General features: G+C 39.2%; 1 protein-coding gene across 3 annotated transcripts in view; it reads right to left on the reverse strand.

Annotated features, from left to right (window-relative positions):
- LOC136864685 (leucine-rich repeat flightless-interacting protein 2) overlaps positions 1 to 23,746 on the reverse strand; it is a 337,500-nt gene that overhangs the window by 22,587 nt on the left and 291,167 nt on the right. For 2 of the 3 annotated variants that reach the window (XM_067142000.2, XM_067141997.2), the window contains 2 exons: positions 14,322 to 14,401; positions 14,135 to 14,239 (listed from right to left, as the gene is read on the reverse strand). In XM_067142000.2, coding sequence (XP_066998101.1) covers positions 14,135 to 14,239; positions 14,322 to 14,401 — 185 coding nt within the window. Of the gene's footprint in view, positions 1 to 12,102; positions 12,213 to 14,134; positions 14,240 to 14,321; positions 14,402 to 23,746 lie in introns of those variants that run through there. The other variant, XM_067141999.2, reaches the window with a different exon arrangement.

Here is a 23,746-nt window from a genome sequence, read left to right on the forward strand (position 1 = left end):
CATAATACATAAAAGTCAATGGTACATGTTTCACCCTCCTTTACGGGCATCATCAGCCATATCAATCTTAAAAATAATATTAGAAGTAGAAAGCTCAGTCAAGCTAGCATTGCTGGAACAGCCCGATGTACTTAATACGCACCGTACGAAAAGAACTCGATCATTTCTTCCAACAAATGTTTCAACGGGGTTATAACACCAACTTGACCGTCTTTTGGATCCAATTAACTACCAACATAATTACTGACACCCGCTAGCTTTGACATACGTTATCATTAGCAACGCCTCCAATAACAGTTCCATTTTCTTTTCTACTTTCAGATATATCAACCGTATACACATTTTAACATGTTTATTATGTTCACACTTCTGTTTTAAATAACTGACAGTGATTTTACCATCTTGGATTCATACTATGGGAATTGAAGAAACATCCCCCTTTGATTGTGTTTACACTCAAGGCCGTCACAGTCTTAATGATATAAAACAAAAGGATCCATTTTAGTTTTAAACTCTCAAATATTCATGTTTAACCACGTTTTAATCTTCAAAAACTGTTAATATATATTTTTTTAATACACCTTGGTGCATTATCGTTTTAGATGTTATTGTATAATGTTTTACGAAATCATTATTCATAATTCGTAAGATTAGAAAGACTCCATATGTATTATTTTTAAGATTGATATGGCTGATGATGCCCGTAAAGGAGGGTGAAACATGTACCATTGACTTTTATGTATTATGTATAGAGTTTGTGATTTTTAGCATTTGCGATAAATGCGAAATATGCCGAAACTTTGTCAGTGTATGTGCCTTCATGTTATATGACCCGTACGGGTGGTTTTTAGCGGTTTCGAATTTGCGATAAAATGCGAAATTGGTTCAAAATGCGAAATTATACAATTTATGCGAAATAGATGCGAAACTCTCAGTTTTATACGAAATAAACATATATATTTGTAAAAACGATGCATTTTTTTTAAAAATAAGATATAAATGTTGTTATTTACTTCAGCAGAAATAATTATTACGGCGCCCATTGCGATCGTAAAGCGGTAACATGCTTTGATGGACACTTCTATCTTGGTGCACGGAACATCTATAAGTTCAGTATCGCAGTTAGCTGGTCGGAGAGATTTATTCTCTTTGTTTTGCAGCTTAACCGATTGATGTCAGATGATACCTGAAGCTATTTTCTCTGTGTAAATAGTAACTCTGAGCTGAAATACGGAAAATTAAAAGCACCTCATTTTGCCGCTCGTTGTAAACAATCATGGCGGCATCCAAGCGCGGCATGGATGAGTTTATTCGTAACTAGCTTGAAAATAGTGATGTTGAAAGTGGAAAAGATTCTCTGGGGAGAGTGAAAATACTTATTTTTCTTCAAATGACAGTGATGAAAGTGATTCCGATTTCAGTTCCGAGATGATAGTGCCAATTGAAACTACGTGACAAAACCAGAATGCAACAAGAGCGAGCGAGAAGTCTAGTTTTCTTTTCTTTTTTTTTTTTTTTGCTAGTTGCTTTACGTCGCACTGACACAGATAGATCTTACGGCGACGATGGGACAGGAAAGAAATGGGAAGGAAGCGGCCAACTCACCCGTTGAGAAGTCTAGTAAAATGATACTTGGAATTATGATCTTGTTGACAATAAGCCTCTTTCTGTAACATGTAAACCAGTTTTTGAAATTCACTCTATAGTGAGGAGGGGGTTGCTTAATAATCCGAAAGAAATGGACTTAGGGAATGAATTTTTAACCCCACAGTTCTGAGATCACGTTACTAAGGAAACCAATGCCTATGCCTCTACATTTCTTGCTAATTTATCTGCTTCCCTTGAAACCAGTAACACTTACGAACAAAAACATTGGTTTCCTGTTACTACAGACGAGCTAAAAGCTCACTTTGCTTTGTGTATTCTTATGTAGCCTATGTGATTAATCAAATTTATGTTAAAGTGACGAAAAAATAAATAGTATGTAAGGGAATATTTCCTTTCACAAGTAATGGTAGGCCAAAGGGTTAAATCATTCAATGTGTGGAATTTCTTTCACTGGCTAAAGAGCACTGCAAGGAACAATCAATCAAGCAGCAAATACACTTTCAAGCACCACGTTCATTCTCTTTGTGTGTTGACCCTTGATCTTAGTCGGTTATTCTTGACATTGGTGTTGAGTAGTAGTTCTGTTTAAAAGTACGGTAGCAATTTATTTTATTGTCTGTTAGCCATGGGTAGAAGCGAAGTGACGATCAAACAGCATGCCGAAAGTCACAAATCGGGACATTTTTATGTAAGGATACAGATGGCCTATATTGATGTGCCGACTCTGCAATCAAAAACTTGAAGAAGACAAGAAAATGTTTTGCAGGCCTTCCTTTGCCTTGGCAGCACTTCTGTGCATTTGGGCCTCTACGAACAGTGTCGATGTAGAGTTTTCTTAGCAAGTAAAACATAATTGTAACTGATAGGTGGTCTCAAATGAAGGAGGACACCTTTTAAACAATTGGCATGTTGTACTTAAATCATCATTGAAATTCCTCTGCCTTGTAGGTGTGTTGTACTGTGATAAATAAATACGTTCAGAATAGTATTTTTCACTTTGAAATTGTGTTTGTAAATTTGAAAATAAGCATATTCCTGTGTGTATGTTAATACTTCTTGCAGTCTTATGTTGATGTTTGTCTTATTTTCCATAGTGAATTCAAAACTGCATGACGAGCAATGTGTGATTAAGCAGTATGATTTTACTCCCAACTGTTGTGTGTGCAGTTTAGCAAATTATGTCTATTTTTAACCAATTTGCTACAAAACGCTAAATTTGAGAAGTTTAGATGCTACAAAACGCTAAATTTGAAAATCAAAATGCTAAATCTCTGATTTTTAAATGCTATAAACCACGAACTCTAATTAAGTATAAAATTTTAACCATATGAAATAGTGGTTTATATTGTATTGTATTGTATTGTATTGTATTGAACAGGTGGACTTAAAAAAATATTGTAATAATATTCGAGACATATGTCTTCTCGAGACCACAACAGACGTTGCACCTTACATATGTAAAGCCACTGGAGGTCTTGGGATTACCTGTTACCGCTTTGGTCCTGTTATTTTTTTTCAAATGCTTTACGCCACACCAACACGGATATTTCTTATGGTGACGATGAGATAGGAAAGGGTTAGGAGTGGGAAGGAAGCATCCATGGACTTAGCTAAAGTACAGTCCCAGCATTTGCTGGCTGTGAAAATCTGAAACCATGGAAAACCATCTTCAAGGCTGCTGACAGTGGGGTTTGAACCCACTATCTCCTGAATGCCAGCTGATAGTTACGTGACCCAAACCGCATGGTTACTTGCTGGGTACGCGGATTTTTATGTTTACGTTTTAATATTAAAATGTCCATACTAAAACTGCAGTTGTTTTATATGCGTACCATAATATTTCAAAAGTTTATATCATTTCCCACTCGTACTGGCTTTTGTGCAGCGAATGTCTCAATGTGCTTTCAAGCTGAGCTCAAGGTTATGAATAAAACAAAATTTCTGGAGTTAGGATGATTTTTTTTTTTCCAATTTGCTTGTGATTAGCAATGGGCAGAATTGAATCAAATGCATTTGAGAATATTTCAGAATCGATACGTACATTTGGAACCATATTCTCAAGTTCAACATAACCTTTAAAAGTCTATGTAAGCCTAATTTATGCGGTAGGACTTCCAGATGCTTGCTACAAACAGTATACCGGTGTCCAAATTACAAGTAAAGATTTTTTAAAAAAAGGAGGGATTTTGCCATCATGCTGGGTGCCTTTGTATTGGATGTGTTTTATTTTATTAGATTAGAGAATTAAAAACTACCTGTTATTGATAGTCTGGCTTGGCATTATTTAGTAGCATATTTTTCAATGAGCTGGGCTGATGAAAGTTTCAGACCTGAAAGATGTTTTCATGGGAAACCAACAAAGTTTTCACTAAGAAACTGAATTTAAAGTATTGAGATTTTTAACTCGCGTAATTTATATAGGTAGGTGTTTTTGAAGCCAGCCCTGCGGTCTAGGTGTAGCTTGCCAGCATTTCATCTGGAAGCTCCAGGTTCAATTCCCGGCAAGGTCAGATATTTTCACCTGAATATGCTGGCTGCTTCTAGGTCCACTCAGCCTACGTGATTACAATTAACTGAAGAGCTACCTGACTGTGAGATAGAGACTCCAGTCTAGAGAGCAAGGAATAACGGCCAAGAGGATTACTCGCGCTGACCTCATAATCTGCAGGCCTTTGGGCCGAGCAGCAGTCACTTGGTAGGCCCATTACAGCTCTGGTTGATTTGGTGTGGTTTGGTTTGGTTTGGTTTTGGAGTGTTTGTAAGATTATAATTATACATATTTCATTACTGTGATGTTTAGCCAAATTGTGGATGGTTGTAATCCATTCCCGTATTGTACGGGTATTTTTCTGGGGTCCTTCCAAAAATGGAGAATCGAGGTTCCATTGTATAAAAAAAAATATTTGCAAAGTGCAGAACTGAGGACAGAAATGCAGGTAGCAGGCTATGATTTTGAATTATGGATTGGGTTTATATGGAATTCTAATGTAATTTACTAGGCTGGCTCAACAAGTGGTGATAACTATGGTCAAATAAGCAATCTACATTTTGAGAAATTGCTGAGAGACAAGCACTTGGGAAATGTGCCTGCTAGCTCAGTAGTGGTGATATACAACACTGTACTCCACAACACACTGTACTGTCATGTAAAAGTAGATAAGGTGTCAACTAAGTAGATCCTCCTAGATCAAATTACTGGGGAGGTATTAAAGACAATGGGGTGGTACATAGTGCCTTATTTAAAATTTCTCTTTGACTATATCATAAATAATAGTGTAATACCAAAGGAATGGAAGGAATCTATAGTAATACCAATTTATAATAATACCAATTTATAATAATACCAATTTATAAAGGAAAGGGTGATAAAAAGAAACCAGAGAACTACAGACCAATCAGCCTGACCAGTATAGTTTGTAAAATACTGGAGAGTTTAATATCAAAGTACATCAGAGGGATATGTGATGATAAAAATTGGTTCATGAGGAGCCAGTATGGATTTAGAAAGAAATTTTCTTGTGAGGCACAACTGGTGGGATTTCAGCAGGACATATCAGATCAGTTGGATTCAGGAGGCCAGTTAGATTGCATTGCCATAGATCTTTCCAAAGCCTTTGTTAGAGTGGAACATGGAATATTATTAAAGAAATTGGAGGGAATAGGATTGGACGTACGGGTTATACGTTGGATAAAAACATTTCTAAATTCAAGGGTTCAGAAAGTCAAAGTAGGAAATAATATATCACAGGAAGAGAAAGTTTGGAAGGGAATCGCACAGGGTAGTATAATCGGTCCGTTACTTTTCTTAATATACACAAATGATTTAGGGAACAATATAACATCAAAAATAAGATTGTATGCAGATGATATAATTATTTATAGGGAAATAAATAACATTGAGGATTGTTCAGAATTACAAAGGGACCTTGAATGTATCCAACAGTGGGTTGAAGAAAATAATATGAAGGTTAATGGAGGCAAATCAACTGTTACAACATTTACAAACAGGAGCTTCAAAACTGAATTTGAATATACTTTGGATGAGGTAGTTATCCCAAAAGATGGGAAGTGCAAATACGTAGGTGTGAGATTTGAAAGTAATTTGCACTGGAAGGGTCATGTGGATGACATTGTTGGGAAAGCACACAGATCGTTACATGTCATAATGAGGCTACTTAAAGGATGCAACAAAGAATTAAAAGAAAAAAGTTACTGAAGTATGATTTGTCCATTATTGGAATATGCAAACAGTGTTTGGGATCCTCACCAAGAATACCTAATAAAAGAAATAGATAGTGTGCAGAGGAAAGCAGCAAGATGTGTAACAGGGGATTTCAGGAGAAACAGTAGTGTATCAGAAATGTTAGAGGAACTTGGGTGGGAAACTTTAAGAGCAGGGAGAAAACTAGACTTATAGGATTATATAGAGCCTATACAGGAGAAGAAGCATGGGGAGATATCCGTGAGAGGCTTCAGTTGGAAAATAATTATATTGGCAGAACCGACCACAAGTATAAAATTAGAAAGAATTTTAGCAGAAGCGACTGGGGTAAATTTTCATTCATTGGGAAGGGCGTGAAGGAGTGGAACAGTTTACCAGGGGAGTGTTTGATCCTTTTCCAAAATCTGTGCAGGTATTCAAGAAGAGAATAAACAGCAACAGGGAAAATACACTGACTGACAGAGCAAATGCAACACCAAGAAGGAGTGGTTCGAAAGGGATGAAAGTTGGGGAAAAAACAGAGACGGCACGGACGAATAATTGATGTTTATTTCAAACCGATATGCAGGTTACACAATGCGCACGGCATCGACTCAGTAGGATGTAGGACCACCGCGAGCGGCGATGCATGCAGAAACACGTCGAGGTACAGAGTCAATAAGAGTGCGGATGGTGTCCTGAGGGATGGTTCTCCATTCTCTGTCAACCATTTGCCACAGTTGGTCGTCCGTACGAGGTTGGGGCAGAGTTTGCAAACGGCGTCCAATGAGATCCCACACGTGTTCGATTGGTGAGAGATCTGGAGAGTACGCTGGCCACGGAAGCATCTGTACACCTCGTAGAGCCTGTTGGGAGATGCGAGCAGTGTGTGGGCGGGCATTATCCTGCTGAAACAGAGCATTGGGCAGCCCCTGAAGGTACAGGAGTGCCACCGGCCGCAGCACATGCTGCACGTAGCGGTGGGCATTTAATGTGCCTTGAATACGCACTAGAGGTGACGTGGAATCATACGCAATAGCGCCCCAAACCATGATGCCGCGTTGTCTAGCGGTAGGGCGCTCCACAGTTACTGCCGGATTTGACCTTTCTCCACGCCGACGCCACACTCGTTTGCGGTGACTATCACTGACAGAACAGAAGCGTGACTCATCGGAGAACACGACGTTCCGCCATTCCCTCATCCAAGTCGCTCTAGCCCGGCACCATGCCAGGCGTGCACGTCTATGCTGTGGAGTCAATGGTAGTCTTCTGAGCGGACGCCGGGAGTGCAGGACTCCTTCAACCAATCGACGGGAAATTGTTCTGGTCGATATTGGAACAGCAACAGCCAGGGTGTCTTGCACATGCTGAAGAATGGCGGTTGACGTGGCGTGCGGGGCTGCCACCGCTTGGCGGCGGATGCGCCGATCCTCGCGTGCCGACATCACTCGGGCTGCGCCTGGACCCCTCGCACGTGCCACATGTCCCTGCGCCAACCATCTTCGCCACAGGCGCTGCACCGTGGACACATCCCTATGGGTATCGGCTGCGATTTGATGAAGCGACCAACCTGCCCTTCTCAGCCCGATCACCATACCCCTCGTAAAGTCGTCTGTCTGCTGGAAATGCCTCAGTTGACGGCGGCCTGGCATTCTTAGCTATACACGTGTCCTGTGGCACACGACAACACGTTCTACAATGACTGTCGGCTGAGAAATCACGGTACGAAGTGGGCCATTCGCCAACGCCGTGTCCCATTTATCGTTCGCTACGTGCGCAGCACAGCGGCGCATTTCACATCATGAGCATACCTCAGTGACGTCAGTCTACCCTGCAACTGGCATAAAGTTCTGACCACTCCTTCTTGGTGTTGCATTTGCTCTGTCAGTCAGTGTAAATGAAATGTTAGAGGGCATTCGACCAGTGCAGGCTATTGTAAATAAAAAATGTGTGTTTAAAAAAAAAAATTTAATTCCATCCCCTGGTCTATGGAGTTTGGACAGCCAAAGTAGGGGACTGCCTGTAGGGGTGAAGTACAGTGGGGACTTCGAGGGCCCTGGGACCGCTACGGTAGCTGTGAAGGCCCTTCAGGAACTCTGAAAAGTGGTGGCAAAAGGGGGCTCTGGTTAAGACGCAGCAGGTCGTTATGCTACTTAGGTTCCAAAATGGTAAAAAAATAAAAAAAAATAAAAAAAAAAAAATAAATAAAAATAAAATAAAAAAAAATTGCAATGTAAATTTTAATCTTATACCAGTTGCATAGTATTATTTGAAGTAATTCCACATACTATATATGAGATGACTATGTTTGTAAGTATAGGAGATATTATAAGTAGAATTTTGTAAACAATATAAATTTATTAAGGATGATCTGTTTGTTTAATAGAAAAAAAATTGTTAGCATAAATTGTATATTATTGTATTCTAAAAAATTTTTTTTCTTCTCTTATTCATTTAAAATTTAGTGCTTGACAATAATGTATTTTAGTGTGCCATTTGCCACCGAGGTAGACACCTCATTTGCAAATAAAGAGATTTTGATTTGAAGAGAGGTAAGACATCCTGGCAGGTACTACAAGGAATTCCTTGTGACATGAAAATGTTAAGAATGCCGTTATAGGACTTTACTTTGGTGAGGAAACTGAAGGAAGAAGTATTTAAAATTGACCACTTTCTATTTACTAATGTTTATACCCCTGTATAACTGAGATCTCAGTCAGTCAGAACTTCCATGGGTGAAACAATATGCTTGTGGCACTAATGTTCTTAGTGACATCAGCCTGAAGCACGTAAGGGCTAACAGAAGAAGACATCAAGATCAGAACAGAGGATGACTGGCAGGCTTAAAGCCATCTTTTTCAGGATACTAGGAAAAGTATGGAGTCTTCTGACCTAGACAGAACTTCCAAGGGTGAAACAGTATGTTTGTGGCACCAATGTTCATAGTGAATTCAGTAAATACGCCTTGATTGACAGAGTAGTTGCGGAAAAATTCATTGGAAGTGAGAATGAAGGACTTACTAGCAACAGAACAGACACCAGACAAGTAGAGTGAAAGTAAGGAGAAAGAGATGACAATTTTATAATGAAGTACAGCAGCTTACTAGATGGCAGAGCAAATGAAGAAATCTACCTCTTCATCACATCAATAACGAAGTTCTTCAATTCATATAACAGTTCCAAGTTATTCTGAAGGAGAAGATAGTTAAAGCAAAGCATATATGACAAAACAGCCTGCACACAGTTATAAGGAGAAATTAATCAGAAAATATTGCACACTGCTGAATAAATATAATATATTGTACGCCATAAACATTCTGGATTATATACTCTGTAGATTCTTATACATGATTTGAAACAGTTACACAAGAATAAAACAAAAATCCTGTGTGTTTTACTTAGTATATACATTGCATGAGGTAAAATTTACATAAACAAATAGGAACCTCCAGAAAAATGACTTCTCTCAAATGAGGTCACATTACATTGTTTGAATAGTGTCTGTAAATGAGAGGTTTTCTTTTATTGTTCACACTAAAACGAAAGGCAGGTACATTTGGTCTAATGCAGAATTCATTTACCTAATTATTACACTTAAATATTGTAGCAACACTCCTTTTAGTTCATAAGTATAAATTTCTTGGTACATGCTGCACAGCATGTTATATAAGTTGAAAATGCATTTCTTGATTCTAAAGCCAAACCTTTTGTCTTCATATACAAGGTAACTGGATGTCAACTTGGAAAATTGAAAAGACATAAAATGTACTTTTAACTCAACGACGGATGGAGTACCTTCCTACATGAGAAAGTGCACGAGCCATTACCAAATCTTCAAATTACAAATTACATAGAAAAAATTCATAAATACCTTCTTATAACAGTAGGTGTAAAAATGTTACTTTTCCCCTGCATTGCACTAACACACTAAGGTTTTAGTGATGATGGGCTAGGAAAGGGCTAGAACTGGGAAGGAAGTGGCCACAGCCTTAATTAAGATACGGCTCCAACATTTGCCAGGTGTAAAAATGAGAAACCATGAAAAACCATCTCCAGAGCTGCCGACAATGGGGTCTGAACCCACCATTTGCCGAATGCAATCTCACAACTACAAGACCTGGAATGCATAGCCAATTTGTGCAGTACTATATATTATAGAGTAATGAACAATTCAAAATTGCACATAAATTGACTGTCATATGAAGTGCACTTAAAGAGATACTATTCACAGAGAGACTAATAAACTATTATGAAAATGAAAACCTACAACCTGTTTTCCAGTCATTGACCGGGTCAGGGATGTAATGAATGAAACTTATACAGGCTGTTATTACAATGGGGTCGCCACTCCCAAGGTGATTTATTAATGAGTGATAAATGCTATGAAATGATAATGGAGAGTGTTGCTGGAATGAAAGATGACAGGGAAAACCGGAGTACCCGGAGAAAAACCTGTCCCGCCTCCGCTTTGTCCAGCACAAATCTCACATGGAGTGACCGGGATTTGAACCACGGTATCCAGCGGCGAGAGCCCGATGCGCTGCCGTCTGAGCCACGGAGGCTCACAAATAAACTATAAATACAGAATATTATAAAATTGTGTGTTTTCAGTTACCCTTCTGTGAGTGGACTAATTGCAGTTTACAATAATTTAGGAGCGAACAGCCAGGCAGTCTATTGAAACTAGATACTCTTTCCACTTTCAGGCAAAAAAAGACTATCTGATAGTGAAAATCTTTGCCTTGTGCTATACTAGTGATAATAAAATTCTACAGCCAGGCAAATTCATAACTGTCCTATAAGAAATTATCTGGTGCAACAGAAATTGGAAAACACCTTTGAAAGCCTATAAAACTGAACTTTTCTATTTAAATTTCTTCAGCAGGTTGGGTGAGGCAAGATTTCTTCAATGCGCTCTCATTTGTAGACATAACTTCAGACCATTTGGACGAACAATAAGTCCTAGTAAGTTCTAGTGTTTTTGGTTTTACGTCCCACTAACTACTCTCATGGTTTTAGGGGATGCTGAGGTGTCAGAATTTTCTCCCGCAGCTGTTCTTTCACATGCCAGTAAACTTACAGATACAAAGATAGCATTTCTGAATCCCTTAAAATACCACCAGACTGCACTGGGATCTAACCCACCACCTTGGGCTCAGAAGGCCAATGCTGAGCTACTCTGCCTGGCTATTAAGTTCTAAGGACTCTTACATACCTATGTTGGTGCAAATTTTATCGAAACTTACACTGTTCAACACTTGATCACCTCAACTGATAACTGGGTTCAAAATCTTGGTATAATGATGATGATGATGATGATGATGATGATGATGATGATGATAATAATAATGTTTTTATGTCCTACTAACTACTTTAATAATAATAATTTTTAGTGGCTATTCCTAGTCTGGTGCAGCCTTGTAAGGCAGACCCTCCAAAGAGGGTGGACGGCATCAGCATGTGTAGGAAACTGAGTGTTACTGTAGTGGAGGATAGTATTGTGTGTGGTGTGTGGGTTGCAGGGATGTTTAGAACAGTACAAATACCAATTTCCTAAGCCAAGGAAATTAACCATTTAAGGTTCACCCAGCCAGGAATCGAACTGAAGAGCACTATGTTGACCATTCAGCCAAGGAACCAGACTTGTAAATTCGTGTCCTCGTCCCACGGTGGTGCAGCTCTTTCAAAGCATGTCCCCAATGGAGGTGAGCCTGCATCTACTATTTTAACCACATACTAGTTCTCCTGCCATTCTTAAATCTCTGGCAGTACAGGGAATAGAAACTGGGCCTCCAAGGATGGCAGCTAATAATGCTAACCGTTAACACTATGGAGATGGACGAAAGTGGTGGTGCAGATCTTTTCAGACACACCCCCAATGGAAGTGAGCTGCCTGTATAACTTTACCCATATACCAGCCCTACTGCCATCCTTAAATCTCAGACTGCACCAGAAATTGAACCCAGGCCACCGAGGACGACATCTAGTAGCGCTAACCGTTGCACTACGGAGGTGGACCAAATGTTGGTTAAAGTATCTGATAATCGCAACAAAGTACAGGTGCAACCTTGAGTGTCCACACCCACTTTATTCCAACAAAATCTCCATCATGATTTGATAGTACATGAAAGGCATGCAGCAAACTCCACCAGCCTACGCGTTTCTATACTTATATGTTAGCTGGGGCTTGGCTTGTAAATGGTGGTAGAGATAATTATAAAAATCTCCTCAAAAAATATTTTAGTTTAATTTTATTTGCACAATGTGCATAAACACAACAATTAATCTAAAAATGATCAACTCAGTAAAGTAGCTCAGTGTAAGTGCTTGTCTTCACTGCTCAAGGTCGCAGAATCCAAACTCAGGGCAGTGTGAAGGCACTTGCGAATAAGGCTCAGTAACTCTGGAAATAAACATGCACTAAAGTCCTAAGTAATACTCAAATATGACTAGAAACTTAGAAATATGACACAAAAGAATTTAAACAGTGTCCATAAATTGCTTAGAAAACTATTCTCTTAAGCACAATTTACTAAATACGTTCAAACCAGTTTGACTGTTTTTAATTTTTTTAAAGTTGACTGTATTTTATATTTACGTTTCATCCTTTGCTTACCAACACACATGATTAGTATGTCCTATAAATACAAAGCCATAAAGTTGCAACGAACGGAATGGTGGCCTAAGCTATCTACCTGTACCAAGATACCTCAGAATGGGCTACAGTTTATTTCCTTACTTGATTCAAACTGATATTTTAATTTTGTTAAATATGAAGAGGTCAGCAAGAAGTGCTTTTTATCACTTATGCACTGAACAGTTTACAACATTTAGTATAAAAGTGGATGCAAGAAATGTAAATGTAACTTGCTTACAATACCTATTAAAATAGACATGCATACAAAACACTGGTATGTCACCTTGCAATATAAAAGTCCACCCCATCTTCTTGTAACAGCAATGCACGGTTACATCCCCCTTAGCATAACACAAACAAGACAGTCAACTCATTATTGGTCCAATTTGTCTCATTCTTCAATTGTGATTCTGTGCACTTCATGTGAATCCTATACTCTCTTAGGCAGTACCAATGTAGTTTGGTTTAAATGATCCCAGGCATGTTTAAGAGGTTTGATGTCTGGGCAGCAAGGAGACCACTCTGGTTGACGATATCAGCATATCGAAGGACGACATCAACAATGCCTGGACAATTAAAGTTTGAGTTGTCATCCATTACGATCAATTCTTCAAATTGCCAGCAATATAGTTGTACAATGGATTGAAGGATGTTTTCCTGACTTTGAGGAGCTCTGAGGTTGTCCTGAATAGTCAAGACAGATTTGTTGACCCTATATAATCCTACACGAAGACATCACAGAGCTCCCACCGTGCTCTGTGAAAGATCTTTAGCCTTCTGAATTGTGTTCAAGATGCATACATTTCTGACATATTTCTAAACAAGTGACTCATGATGATTGGGAGTAACTGTAAACAGTAACTTTAATACAGGTTTAGCAGAACAGCCTATATTTAGTGGACAGCTCAAATATGTTCCAAGATAATTAAGCATAAGATCTGGGCTATGCCATGACCGTTGGAACTTTAAGAGTCCAAACTGCCATCTTGTAACCTATTTCACACAGTTTGGGTAGACACACAACTTGCTATATAAATATTTAGCACAGCAGCACTGGAGTTCAGATTCAGAGCTGAAATTCATTGGCTACTTTTGTAGTCCATAGGCAATCCGTGCAAAGCAAGTCTCCAGTATTAACCATGTTCATATAAAGATTGTCTAAATAATATCAATGATCCACTTTTATACATCTGGGGACTTAATTCAATCCTGACATAATGATACTATGCAGACACATTCAAACACTGATAATGGCTTTCTCACCAAAGCTGACCTTCAATCCATTATGCCTACAAGATGACAATACTTCTTTCTGGTACAATTTCAACTGATATGCTTGCTGTCTTTCGTTTCAGAGAGGTGAGGTTATGTTATAGGTTTGTGTACATCAACAGCCAGTTCAAGGAACTAGTCTGTTGACATAACATATCAATCCAACATCGGAGACTGCTGACAAGATTTATAGGGGTAACATGAACTCTATTTTTGGTGAATGTAAATCATCTATTTTTGCCTTTACAAGCAGGACTTTCTGCCTTTGTGTGATGACTTTAAAATGTTTGAATATATATATTGTACAAGACTTAGAACAGCATAACAAGTAACAAAATATACATGAACATGGCAATTCTAAGTGAAATTACAGCATTTAAGAGAAATTATAGCATTTACTAGCCACACTGTCTCACCTCTCGCTGCAATTTCCTCTTCTCTACCTTCAGTTCATCTTCAACTTTTTCAGCAGATTCTGATGCTGACTTATACCGAATCACCTGGCTCTCCAGCCGTGCCACCTGTAAAGAAATGTGGAGTCCAGGATATACAAAATTTAAATATGTTCATTAGAGGCCTTGAAACTATCGATATGACACTCACATTTGCCTGCAGAGTGGACACATCCTGTTCAGCCTTTTGTAATTTAAACTTGTAGTCTCCGAGCTGCTTGTTGGCCTCCCCTGCACAGACACATGCAGTCAAAAATTAACTGATATATAAACAGGTATTCACTATACATAATAGGTCACATCAGGCATGAAGTGAAAACACAAAATTACACAGTAAACCAAGAAAGTATCAGGAATGAGAAAGTCAGTGGAATGCTGAAGGCCAGAATGTTATAAAGAAATTGAAAAAAAATTCATTACCAATGATTCTGGAATTTGAAGTGGAGAAATGAAGTACTCTGAAAACAACACAAACAACAAAAAAAAAAAAAAAAAAAAAAAAAATTACCAAACAGAAGTGTGGAAAGACAAAGATGTAGATTACTTTACTAGCCTCCACACCTTCATGCCAATAGTACTATAGTTTGAGGAAGAGGAGGAGGAGGAGGAGGAGGAGGAGGAGGAAATAAAGTCTTGTTGATTCTCCCACCCCTGATGCATTGGCTAGCAGAAATGAGCTTGCTGGGGATAAGAAGAAACATATATGGAAGAACTGGGAGTGATGAGAAAGGCCATCTATTTAGAGACAGCACTGAATGAAGAAGTGGAGACTGCGCTTGTCCTTTTGTGTTTCCATGTTTGTCCTTGTCTCCTCTACCTGTTGCTTTCTCTTTAGATGTTGGACTGTCAATGTGTTTTACCCCACTGTGTGCCACTTTTCATGTTCCTATCCTTCAAACATAACACTTGTATTGGCCTTCACTGAACTAGATGCCTCCAAAACTTTCCATCTGCAAATAGATCTATGATTTCTTCTCCTCCCATACGTCTTACCTTAAAACCATTACCTCCTACATCTAATTCCTCTTTTCTAATCCTATGAGCTGCATCTGTTGGTGTTTGTAGCTTTATTTCTATACAACTCCTTTATCTATTACTGATGAACATATTCGTAATATGCCATATTGCTTTATGATATGTTCAAACCAGCAATTACAATTCTGTTTACCTACTACCCCCTCTTACGAATAAGACATCCTAAGTCCACTCAGGTTCTATTTCTGTGCAGCATTCAATCTGAAAATCTGATGATGTAGGAAAACTTCATTTAGTTAACTTCCCTTCCATACCATCATCAATACTGTCCTTCGGCCTTTTATTTTCATACAATACTTACCTAATTTCTCTTTCAATTTTAGTACAAACTTGAACTCCTCAATAATACCAGTCCCTGTATCCTTTTCGAACACTACCACCTGAGGATATGCCAAAACTATTCCTTAATGATGTGAACAAACTCATCAGAAGTGCTGTAAGGGAAATTCTCCAGCTGCCCATTGATGTTCCTAACTCAATATTATATATATTTCTGTTTGATATGGGAAGCCTGTCTAACATACAACAGTTGTAGAACTCTTCAACTCTCCAGTACCGAGCACGATAGCAGCAGTCGCTTAAGTGCGGCCAGTATCCAGTATTTGGGAAATTGTGGGTTCGAACCCCACTGTCGGCAGCCCTGAAGATGGTTTTCCGTGGTTTCCCATTTTCACACCAGGCAAATGCTGGGGCTGTACCTTAATTAAGGCCACGGCCGCTTCCTTCCCATTCCTAGCCCTTTCCTGTCCCATAGTCTCCATAAGACCTATCTGTGTCGGTGCGACGTAACGCAACTTGCAAAAAAGAAGTACCTCTCCAGTAACCCCTACATTTTATTCACCTGAGATATCAGGAAAGACAGTTTGTTTGCAGTGTCTGTCAGACTTTGCTACTGAAGAACATCTGTTAGATAAAAAGACAAACATGTTTGCCACTAAAACGTTTTGCTCAGAACTCAGAAATAGTAAATTCAAGAAAGGAGCACTCAAAGAAACATGTACTACAATGAAAAACACACTATGGAGAATTGTTCAAACTCAGCACTTGCTCAATAAGGCCACCATTTGATTTCTAACTTCCTTCAAACGAACACTGAAATTAGTAATTACCCTATGGCACACGTCTTCCGTGATTTCTCTGCAAGCTTGAAGAATAAGTCTTCTAAGCTCTATTGAATCACGTGGAGGTTTCGGGAAAATAGTTTCCTTTAGGTACCCCCAAAGAAAAAAGTCAATGGATTGAGGTCAGGACTATTGGGGGAGGGAGAGCAAAAGAGTCTGTCATTGAAATGGCCAGGAAACCTGAATGAAATAACCCTCATGGTGAAATGCCTGTGTAAGAAATCAAGCACAATGTTTGCAGTGTGTGGCCTTGCTCCATTTTGCAAAAACCACTGCGGGTTGAAGGGCAATGCAGTAACAAGAAGCTGTGGAACACAGTTATTGCAGCGCATGCTCAAATAATGCTCACTGCTCACTGTTTCTTCAAAGAAAAAGGGTACAATAAGTCAGCGACTGAAAATTGCGGCCAACACTGTAATCCTCGGGGCATGTCAGTCATGAAGCACATATGGATTTACAGTAGCACGAAATTTTTATTCTGTCTGTTAACCTCACTGTCCAAATGAAAATACGCCTCATCAGAAAGCAAAACATTAAGAGTTTGTTGCTTATCCTCTGCGCAGCAAGTAAACAGTAGTCTCTGCCGGTTGTGTTCATCAGTGAGCTTCTGTGCAGAGGTCATCTTGTACAGGGTCCGGCTCCATGACTAAATGGTTAGCGTGCTGGCCTTTGGTCACAGGAGTCCTGGATTTGATTCCCGGCAGGGTCGGGAATTTTAACCATAACTGATTATTTCCCCTGGCACGAGGACTGTGTGCACGTGTCATCTTCATCATCATTTCATCCTCAACACGACACGCAGGTCGCCTACGGGAGTCAAATCAAAAGACCTGAACCAGGCTTCTCCGGAGGCCACACGCCATTCATTTCATCTTGTACAGGTATATATGGAGGTCACTTTTAAGAATATTTTGAACGGAGCATCTCGATATTCCCAGTTGTACTGCTGGCCTTTCTACACAATTTGCCAAGGATTCTTCGTACAACAAATCTTACTGCTTCAATACTATCCGGCGAACAAACAAGCAGGCTTCAGTCAAGGTCGCTTTGGTTCCAAATTTGCTCCTTCCTGTACAAATTTCTCATACAGCCTGTTCTCTTGCAAGGGGGCCATCGTGTGCTGTCGAACACTTCTGAGTTGCAACAAAGCTTTTCGTTTCATGAAAGAGTAAAATAAATTTTTAAAACCTGCCGATCGCTACTGCGTCATCAGTCTTCCCTTGTCGGCCATGGTTGTAAACACTAGTCTCCTAATGACAGAATTATGAATTACACATCAAACTGTAACCGATTTGTTTCTCCATGCCCTACTACTACTGCTGTTGAGATGCTCAATGGGATATCTAGTGGAACTGATAAATTAAGTAAAAAACAAATGGCTTATCATTTTGTATGCCATCCTGTAATAGATACAATGGTCCGCTTTGAAAGTCCAGTGGCCAGCCAGTTGATGATGCAGGAAAATGGCAAATTTATGAGCCTACCATCCTATACTACCAGATGAAGTATGATCTAGAGAAAATTTCAGTCATCGGTCTAATGGTGGGAGCGCATGGAACCATCCATCGCATCTTCGCAGATTTATGGCAAACTTTTTCTCTATAGACTGATGCCTTAAAGAAAATCACAATGTTGGCCCTAAAAAGATTGATCTCAATCTTCAGGAATTGCTGCTCCGAGAAGCTACTGCAACAACAACAGAAAGTAGTAATACTGTTATTTGCTTTACGTCTCACTAACTACTTATGGTTTTTCGAGACACCAAGGTGCCGTAAATTAGTCCCGCAGGAGTTTTTTTTACGTGCCAGTAAATCTACCAATACGAGGCTGACATATTTGAGCACCTTCAAATACCACCAGACTAAGCCAGGATTGAAGCTGCCAAGTTGGGGTCAGAAGGCCAGCACCTCAACTGTCCGAGTCAATCAGCCTGGCAAGAACAGAAGAAACCAACGAAGATGAACAGTCAAAATTTTAACCAATTAAAAATTTAAGTATACTTTGACAAGCAACCGAGGAATCTGGGAAGTGTAGGGTGAATAAATCCTAGTTATATGCAAGTTTTGTTATAATTAAATCATCTTTACCTTAAAACTTGATTACTTACTTCACTTTTAACAAACTGAATCCCATAAAATAATTAACTATGAAAAATAATGGTGAAAGTTTACAACCTTGCCCGATTCCTGTACACATTTGATAGCATAATCACTGAGCGAGTTTGCCGTGCGGTTGGGGGTGCGCAGCTGTAGTGGGTTCGAACCCCACTGTTAACAGCCCTGAAGATGGTTTTCCGTGGTTTCCCCACTTTTACACCAGATAAATACTGGGGCTATATCTTAAATAAGGCCACAGCCGCTTCCTTCCCACTCCTATCCTTTCTAAACCTAAGAATGGAGTGACCAGCTGGTGCAATACGGCCTGCCCCTAAATAAAAAGCAGAGTGAATATATGACGTCACGTCTTGGTAGGTGTGCTAGGTACCAACTGATGAGCCCAGCCTAGCACACGGGGGTGAAACGCTGGCAACCAGGAATGAGTTAGCTGGAAAATTTATAATGTCCAATAACGGACCATTTATTTAGGTATTATAAATTTACCCATTCGGAACAAATATTTCAGATTCCCTATGGGGATCAACATCTACACAATAAAAGGATATCGGCAGCCTAGCTGAAATGGAGAACCACCACCAGCGTCACTTACGACCAGAGGATAAAACATAATCTCAAATCAAAAATTTATTGTACTGTCATCCGACCTGTTGTACTGTATGGTTGCGAATGTTCGCAGACTACGACTGAGACAGAACGTTGACTGCGTGTCATGCAGACTAAGATGCCGAGATGGACAGCTGGCATCACAAAAATGGATTGTATCGCTAATGAATACATCAGGGAGAGATTCCGCGTTGCACCGATTCAAGAAAAAATGCACAAGAGTTATCTACGATGGTTTGGACATGTACTAAGGGCAGACGCGACACTATCATGGTATTGCCGGTAGGAGACCAATAGGATGATCAAAACAGAGATCTGAAGAGCGTCAATCTCCACCCTGACATAGCCCAGGACAAAAGTAAATAGAGACAAGAAATCCATGTATTGGACCCTGCCATCAGGAGGGACAAATGCTGAAGAAAAAGAAGATAACAGAAATATAATATAAATATGCACCTTAGAGTAAAATATAGCACTTCAGTGTCCATACAAATAACTACCTATAATGAAAATATGAATTACTTACTTCAAATATCCAGCCATTACTGGCACTGATTCACACACAACTTCCTTTTGTGCAGCTATGGAGTACCAAACGAGCATGATATACCAAAACAAACCACATATGATGTTAGTCTAAACACGACAATACTGTACTAAACAATGCAGCACTCGCAGTTTCAATAATAAGAATACAAGAAAACTGTGTAATTTGCTGTACTATATACGGCACACTGGGTGGATCCAGGTTAATTACGAGGCCTCTCTTCAAGTTTTGTGAACAATTTTAGTTTTTGTAATAAACAGATTTCTTGAGATGCCATTATTAACACCAGCAGCTCTTTTCCTCTAATGTAAGCAATGTTTCTATATTATTATTTTTTAAAGACACAGATACGTCTTATGGCGACAATGGGACAGGAAGGGGCTAGGAGTGGGAAGGAAGTGGCCATGGCCTTAATTAAGGTACAGTCCCCATAAGACCTATCTGTGTTGGTGCGATGTAAAGCCACTACAAAAAAAAAAAAAAAAAAAAAGGTACAGCCTGGTGTGAAAATGGGAAATCACGGAAAACCATCTTCAGGGCTGATGACAGTGGGGTTCAAACCGACTATCTCCCGAATACTTGATACTGGCCGCACTTAAACGACTGCAGCTATTGAGCTCGGTGGCTAATTTTCATACCATACCTATTTTTCAGTTGCAAGATATTAGAATGATGATGCTTGTTGTTTTAAGGGGCCTAACATCGAAGGTCATCGGCCGATATTAGAATGCAGGGTTTCAGCACAATCTGCAATTAAGACCATGTGGCCAGCAGAGGCTAGACTGCTTACTACATTTCCACCAGACTGAATCCCTCTCTACCACTTAATACATCTATATATATAAATATAAATGTAAGAGTTTTGTCTGTACGCTCAGAATTTAAAAAGGATGGTATTTCTGTATTAGTCGAGTCCACAGTAACAAGGAAATGCATTATTTAATTTTCCATAATTTCTGCCTGCCAGTATGTATGTACATGCATCACTAGAAAACGGCTGAAGAGAATTTAATGAAAATCGGTGTGCAAAGTCAGGGAGCAAGTTGCTACAATCTAGGCTATAAATAATTTTATTCACGCTGAGTGAAATGGTAGTTTAGGGGAAGTCCTAAAATTTAATTCCTAAATATTTATGTTATCAGTGGTCCTGTCGATAAATACTACATAACTAAAGTTAAACAGTATTAAATTTCCGATCATTTATGTCATACGTTTTTCCATACTGGCTATGATAACAGAGATATTCATGAATTTGGGTTTTTGATGCTTAAGTCCATAACAATGCCGAGTCACGATTAAATGGGCAAATAGTATTTAATGAAAATCGGTATGTTAAGTCGGGAAAAAAGGAACTACAGTCTACACTATAAATACTTTTGTAAGACACCCTAATATTGCGGAGTCGAAAGAAAACTAAATGTGAAGGCTTACAATATAGAAAGCTCATAAAATTAATCAACAATAACATTACATTGACCATTGTTTGTTGTGATGTTGCTACTCGTCTCCAATAGATGGAATTACTGTTGCGCACCGAGTATTTTTTAAAAATTTGCTTTACGTCGCACCGACACAGATAGGTCTTATGGCGACAATGGGATAGGAAAGGGTTAGAAGTGGGGAGGAAGTGGCCATGGCCTTAATTAAGGTACAGCCCCTGCATTTGCCTGGTGTGAAAATGGGAAACCACAGAAATCAATCTTAGGACTGCCTACAGTGGGGTTTGAATCCACTATCTCCCGGATGCAAGTTTACAGCTGTGCACCCCTAACTGCATGGCCAACTCGCCCAGTCATACTGAGTATGACAGCCTGCCTGAATATTGGCGGGAAGTAGCTGGGGAGTTAGATAACTTTCTTCTTTAGCATTCCTCTCGTTCATACATTTTCTGATACTACTGGTACGTAACACACTGGTTCATCATAGCATTCGAGCTATTCAATCCCTACTCTGTGGCAATGATTGAGTACTGTTCATTAAAAGTGGGAAAATGTGCGGTTTTTCATTTGATTGTTTTATGTGATAACTAGGGAGCGGATTTTTATGTAAATTACATATTTTTTTTGCGTAAGTTTTAACGCAAGTTACAAAGTTCATTATTCCTATTGTGCATCCCCAAGTGTAAAAACTGAATCTTATTTCACATAAAAACACATATTTTCACATTTTTTAAATGTATATACATATTTTAAGAAAATCTATAATAAGCACATAAATCGGCAATATTTTGTTGATCAATAAAATTTAAAATGATTCTGTGTTATAAAAAAATGCTCATATTTTCATTTTACGATTACGGTATTGTTTTTAACAGTGTATTTAACATAATGTATCTGAATGTTTCGGCTATTTATGGACTTCCCTCCGTAAGTTCTAAAACTTCCTGGTCACTGGCTACGTCGTTACATTTAGACAGCGATTTGATTTGCTGCACAAGATGTTTCTTTGCATGACGTCATTCCAACTCTTTATGAGTCAGCCCTCTCGGGTTTTGTTTATAGAATATCAGCGAAAGGCAATCACGGAGAGATAAGGTGACGTAATTCCGTAACGACATGGGAGACTCGGAAGAATATTGCCCCACCATTAGGTAGTGGAATTTCATCACTCCTAAGAGTAAGGTTAGCTGTTCGGGTCCATATATCATTCCCGTGGTCGTGTGATTTTGTATGGATTTATAAAAAAATATTTCCTTCAGTGTCCGCTGCTATTCTTTTTATTGAAACAGTGATTCACCATAAATGCGTGTGTCGTAACCTGCAAAATAATGCCAAAAGAGAAGTCGAGTACAAGGTCGCGTCTTCAACAATATGTAGTGGAATTTAAAAGCATTTTCACTACAGATGGAAAAGTATTTATTTTGCCAACCGTGTGGTAAAACGTGAAGATCAACGTTCTCAAGTAATCCAGCATTTGTCTAGAAATAAGCATACTGCGGCTGCTTCGCGTGTGCGTTCGCGACAATTACTAATAGCTGAAACAGCTACTTCAAGTGCAGGCCCATCTAAATATTCCCAGTATTATTTAGATGTGTGCAGAACATTTGTTTGCGCCGACATTCCTCTTGGTAAAATAAATAATCTGGGACTGAGAAATTTCCTAACAAAGTACATTAATTTTGAGCCTCCAGACGAATCCACATTAAGGAAAAACTATCTCCCAAAATGTTACGAAGAAACTTTACACAGAATTCGGGCAGTATGTGATAGCGAAAAACTGTGGGTGAGCATTGACGAAACCACTGATTCAAGTGGCAGAAAAGTAGGAAATGTTGTAGTTTGTGTGTTGAAGAATGACAAAACTGCTTGCGAACATTTTTATTTGCTAGCGTGTAAAGAAATGCTTGCTGCAAACCATGTCACTGTAGCTAGGTTATTCAATGAAGCCATGGCCAAAAGGTATAAAATACGACCATGTATTGCTTTTCCTTACTGACAGTGCAGCTTACAAGAAAAAGGAAGCCGAAGGCCTTTCTGCGAGCTTTCCGAAAATGATACACGTAACTTGCGTTGTTCATGCTCTACACAGGTTATGTGAAACTGTGCGGGCTCAGTATCCTCAAGTGGATAAATTAGTGTCTAATGGCAAAAAAGTCTTCGTAAAAGCACCCTCAAGAATCGATCCCTTTAAAGAGAAAAACCCGGATCTTGCGCTTTCTCCTCTGCCTATTGTTACGCGGTGGGGTACCTGGCTTAGCGCTGTGGTATACTATGCAGACAATTTCGAAAGTTTTGCATCCGTTGTGAACGTGCTAGATAAAAACGACGCGTCGTCAATTGAAATTCTTCAGGAGATACTAAAAGACAGCTCTTTGAAAAATGATTTGGCGTTTATATCTGCCAATCTAAGCTTCTTGTGTAAAACTATAGACATACTTGAAAAATCCACTAACCTGTTGTCCGTAACAGTGAAGGAAGTGCGCGCTGTTGAAAATAAATTAGATTCACTCCCGGCTTCGCAGGTACAGGGACTGTTCAAGGTCAAATATCAAAATTTGTTCAGGAAAAACAGAGGATTTCAAACAATGTGCCAAATTTCTAATGTATTAGAGGGTGCTCATGTTGGGGAAATTGATGGCGTTATTTTGGTGACATTCCTCTCTTTAACTATGCTCGTCTGACTTCCTGTGATGTGGAGCGATCGCTTTCGCAGT

This window comes from Anabrus simplex, chromosome 2 (assembly GCF_040414725.1).
Source record: "Anabrus simplex isolate iqAnaSimp1 chromosome 2, ASM4041472v1, whole genome shotgun sequence".
NCBI classification, from domain to species: Eukaryota; Metazoa; Arthropoda; class Insecta; order Orthoptera; family Tettigoniidae; genus Anabrus; species Anabrus simplex.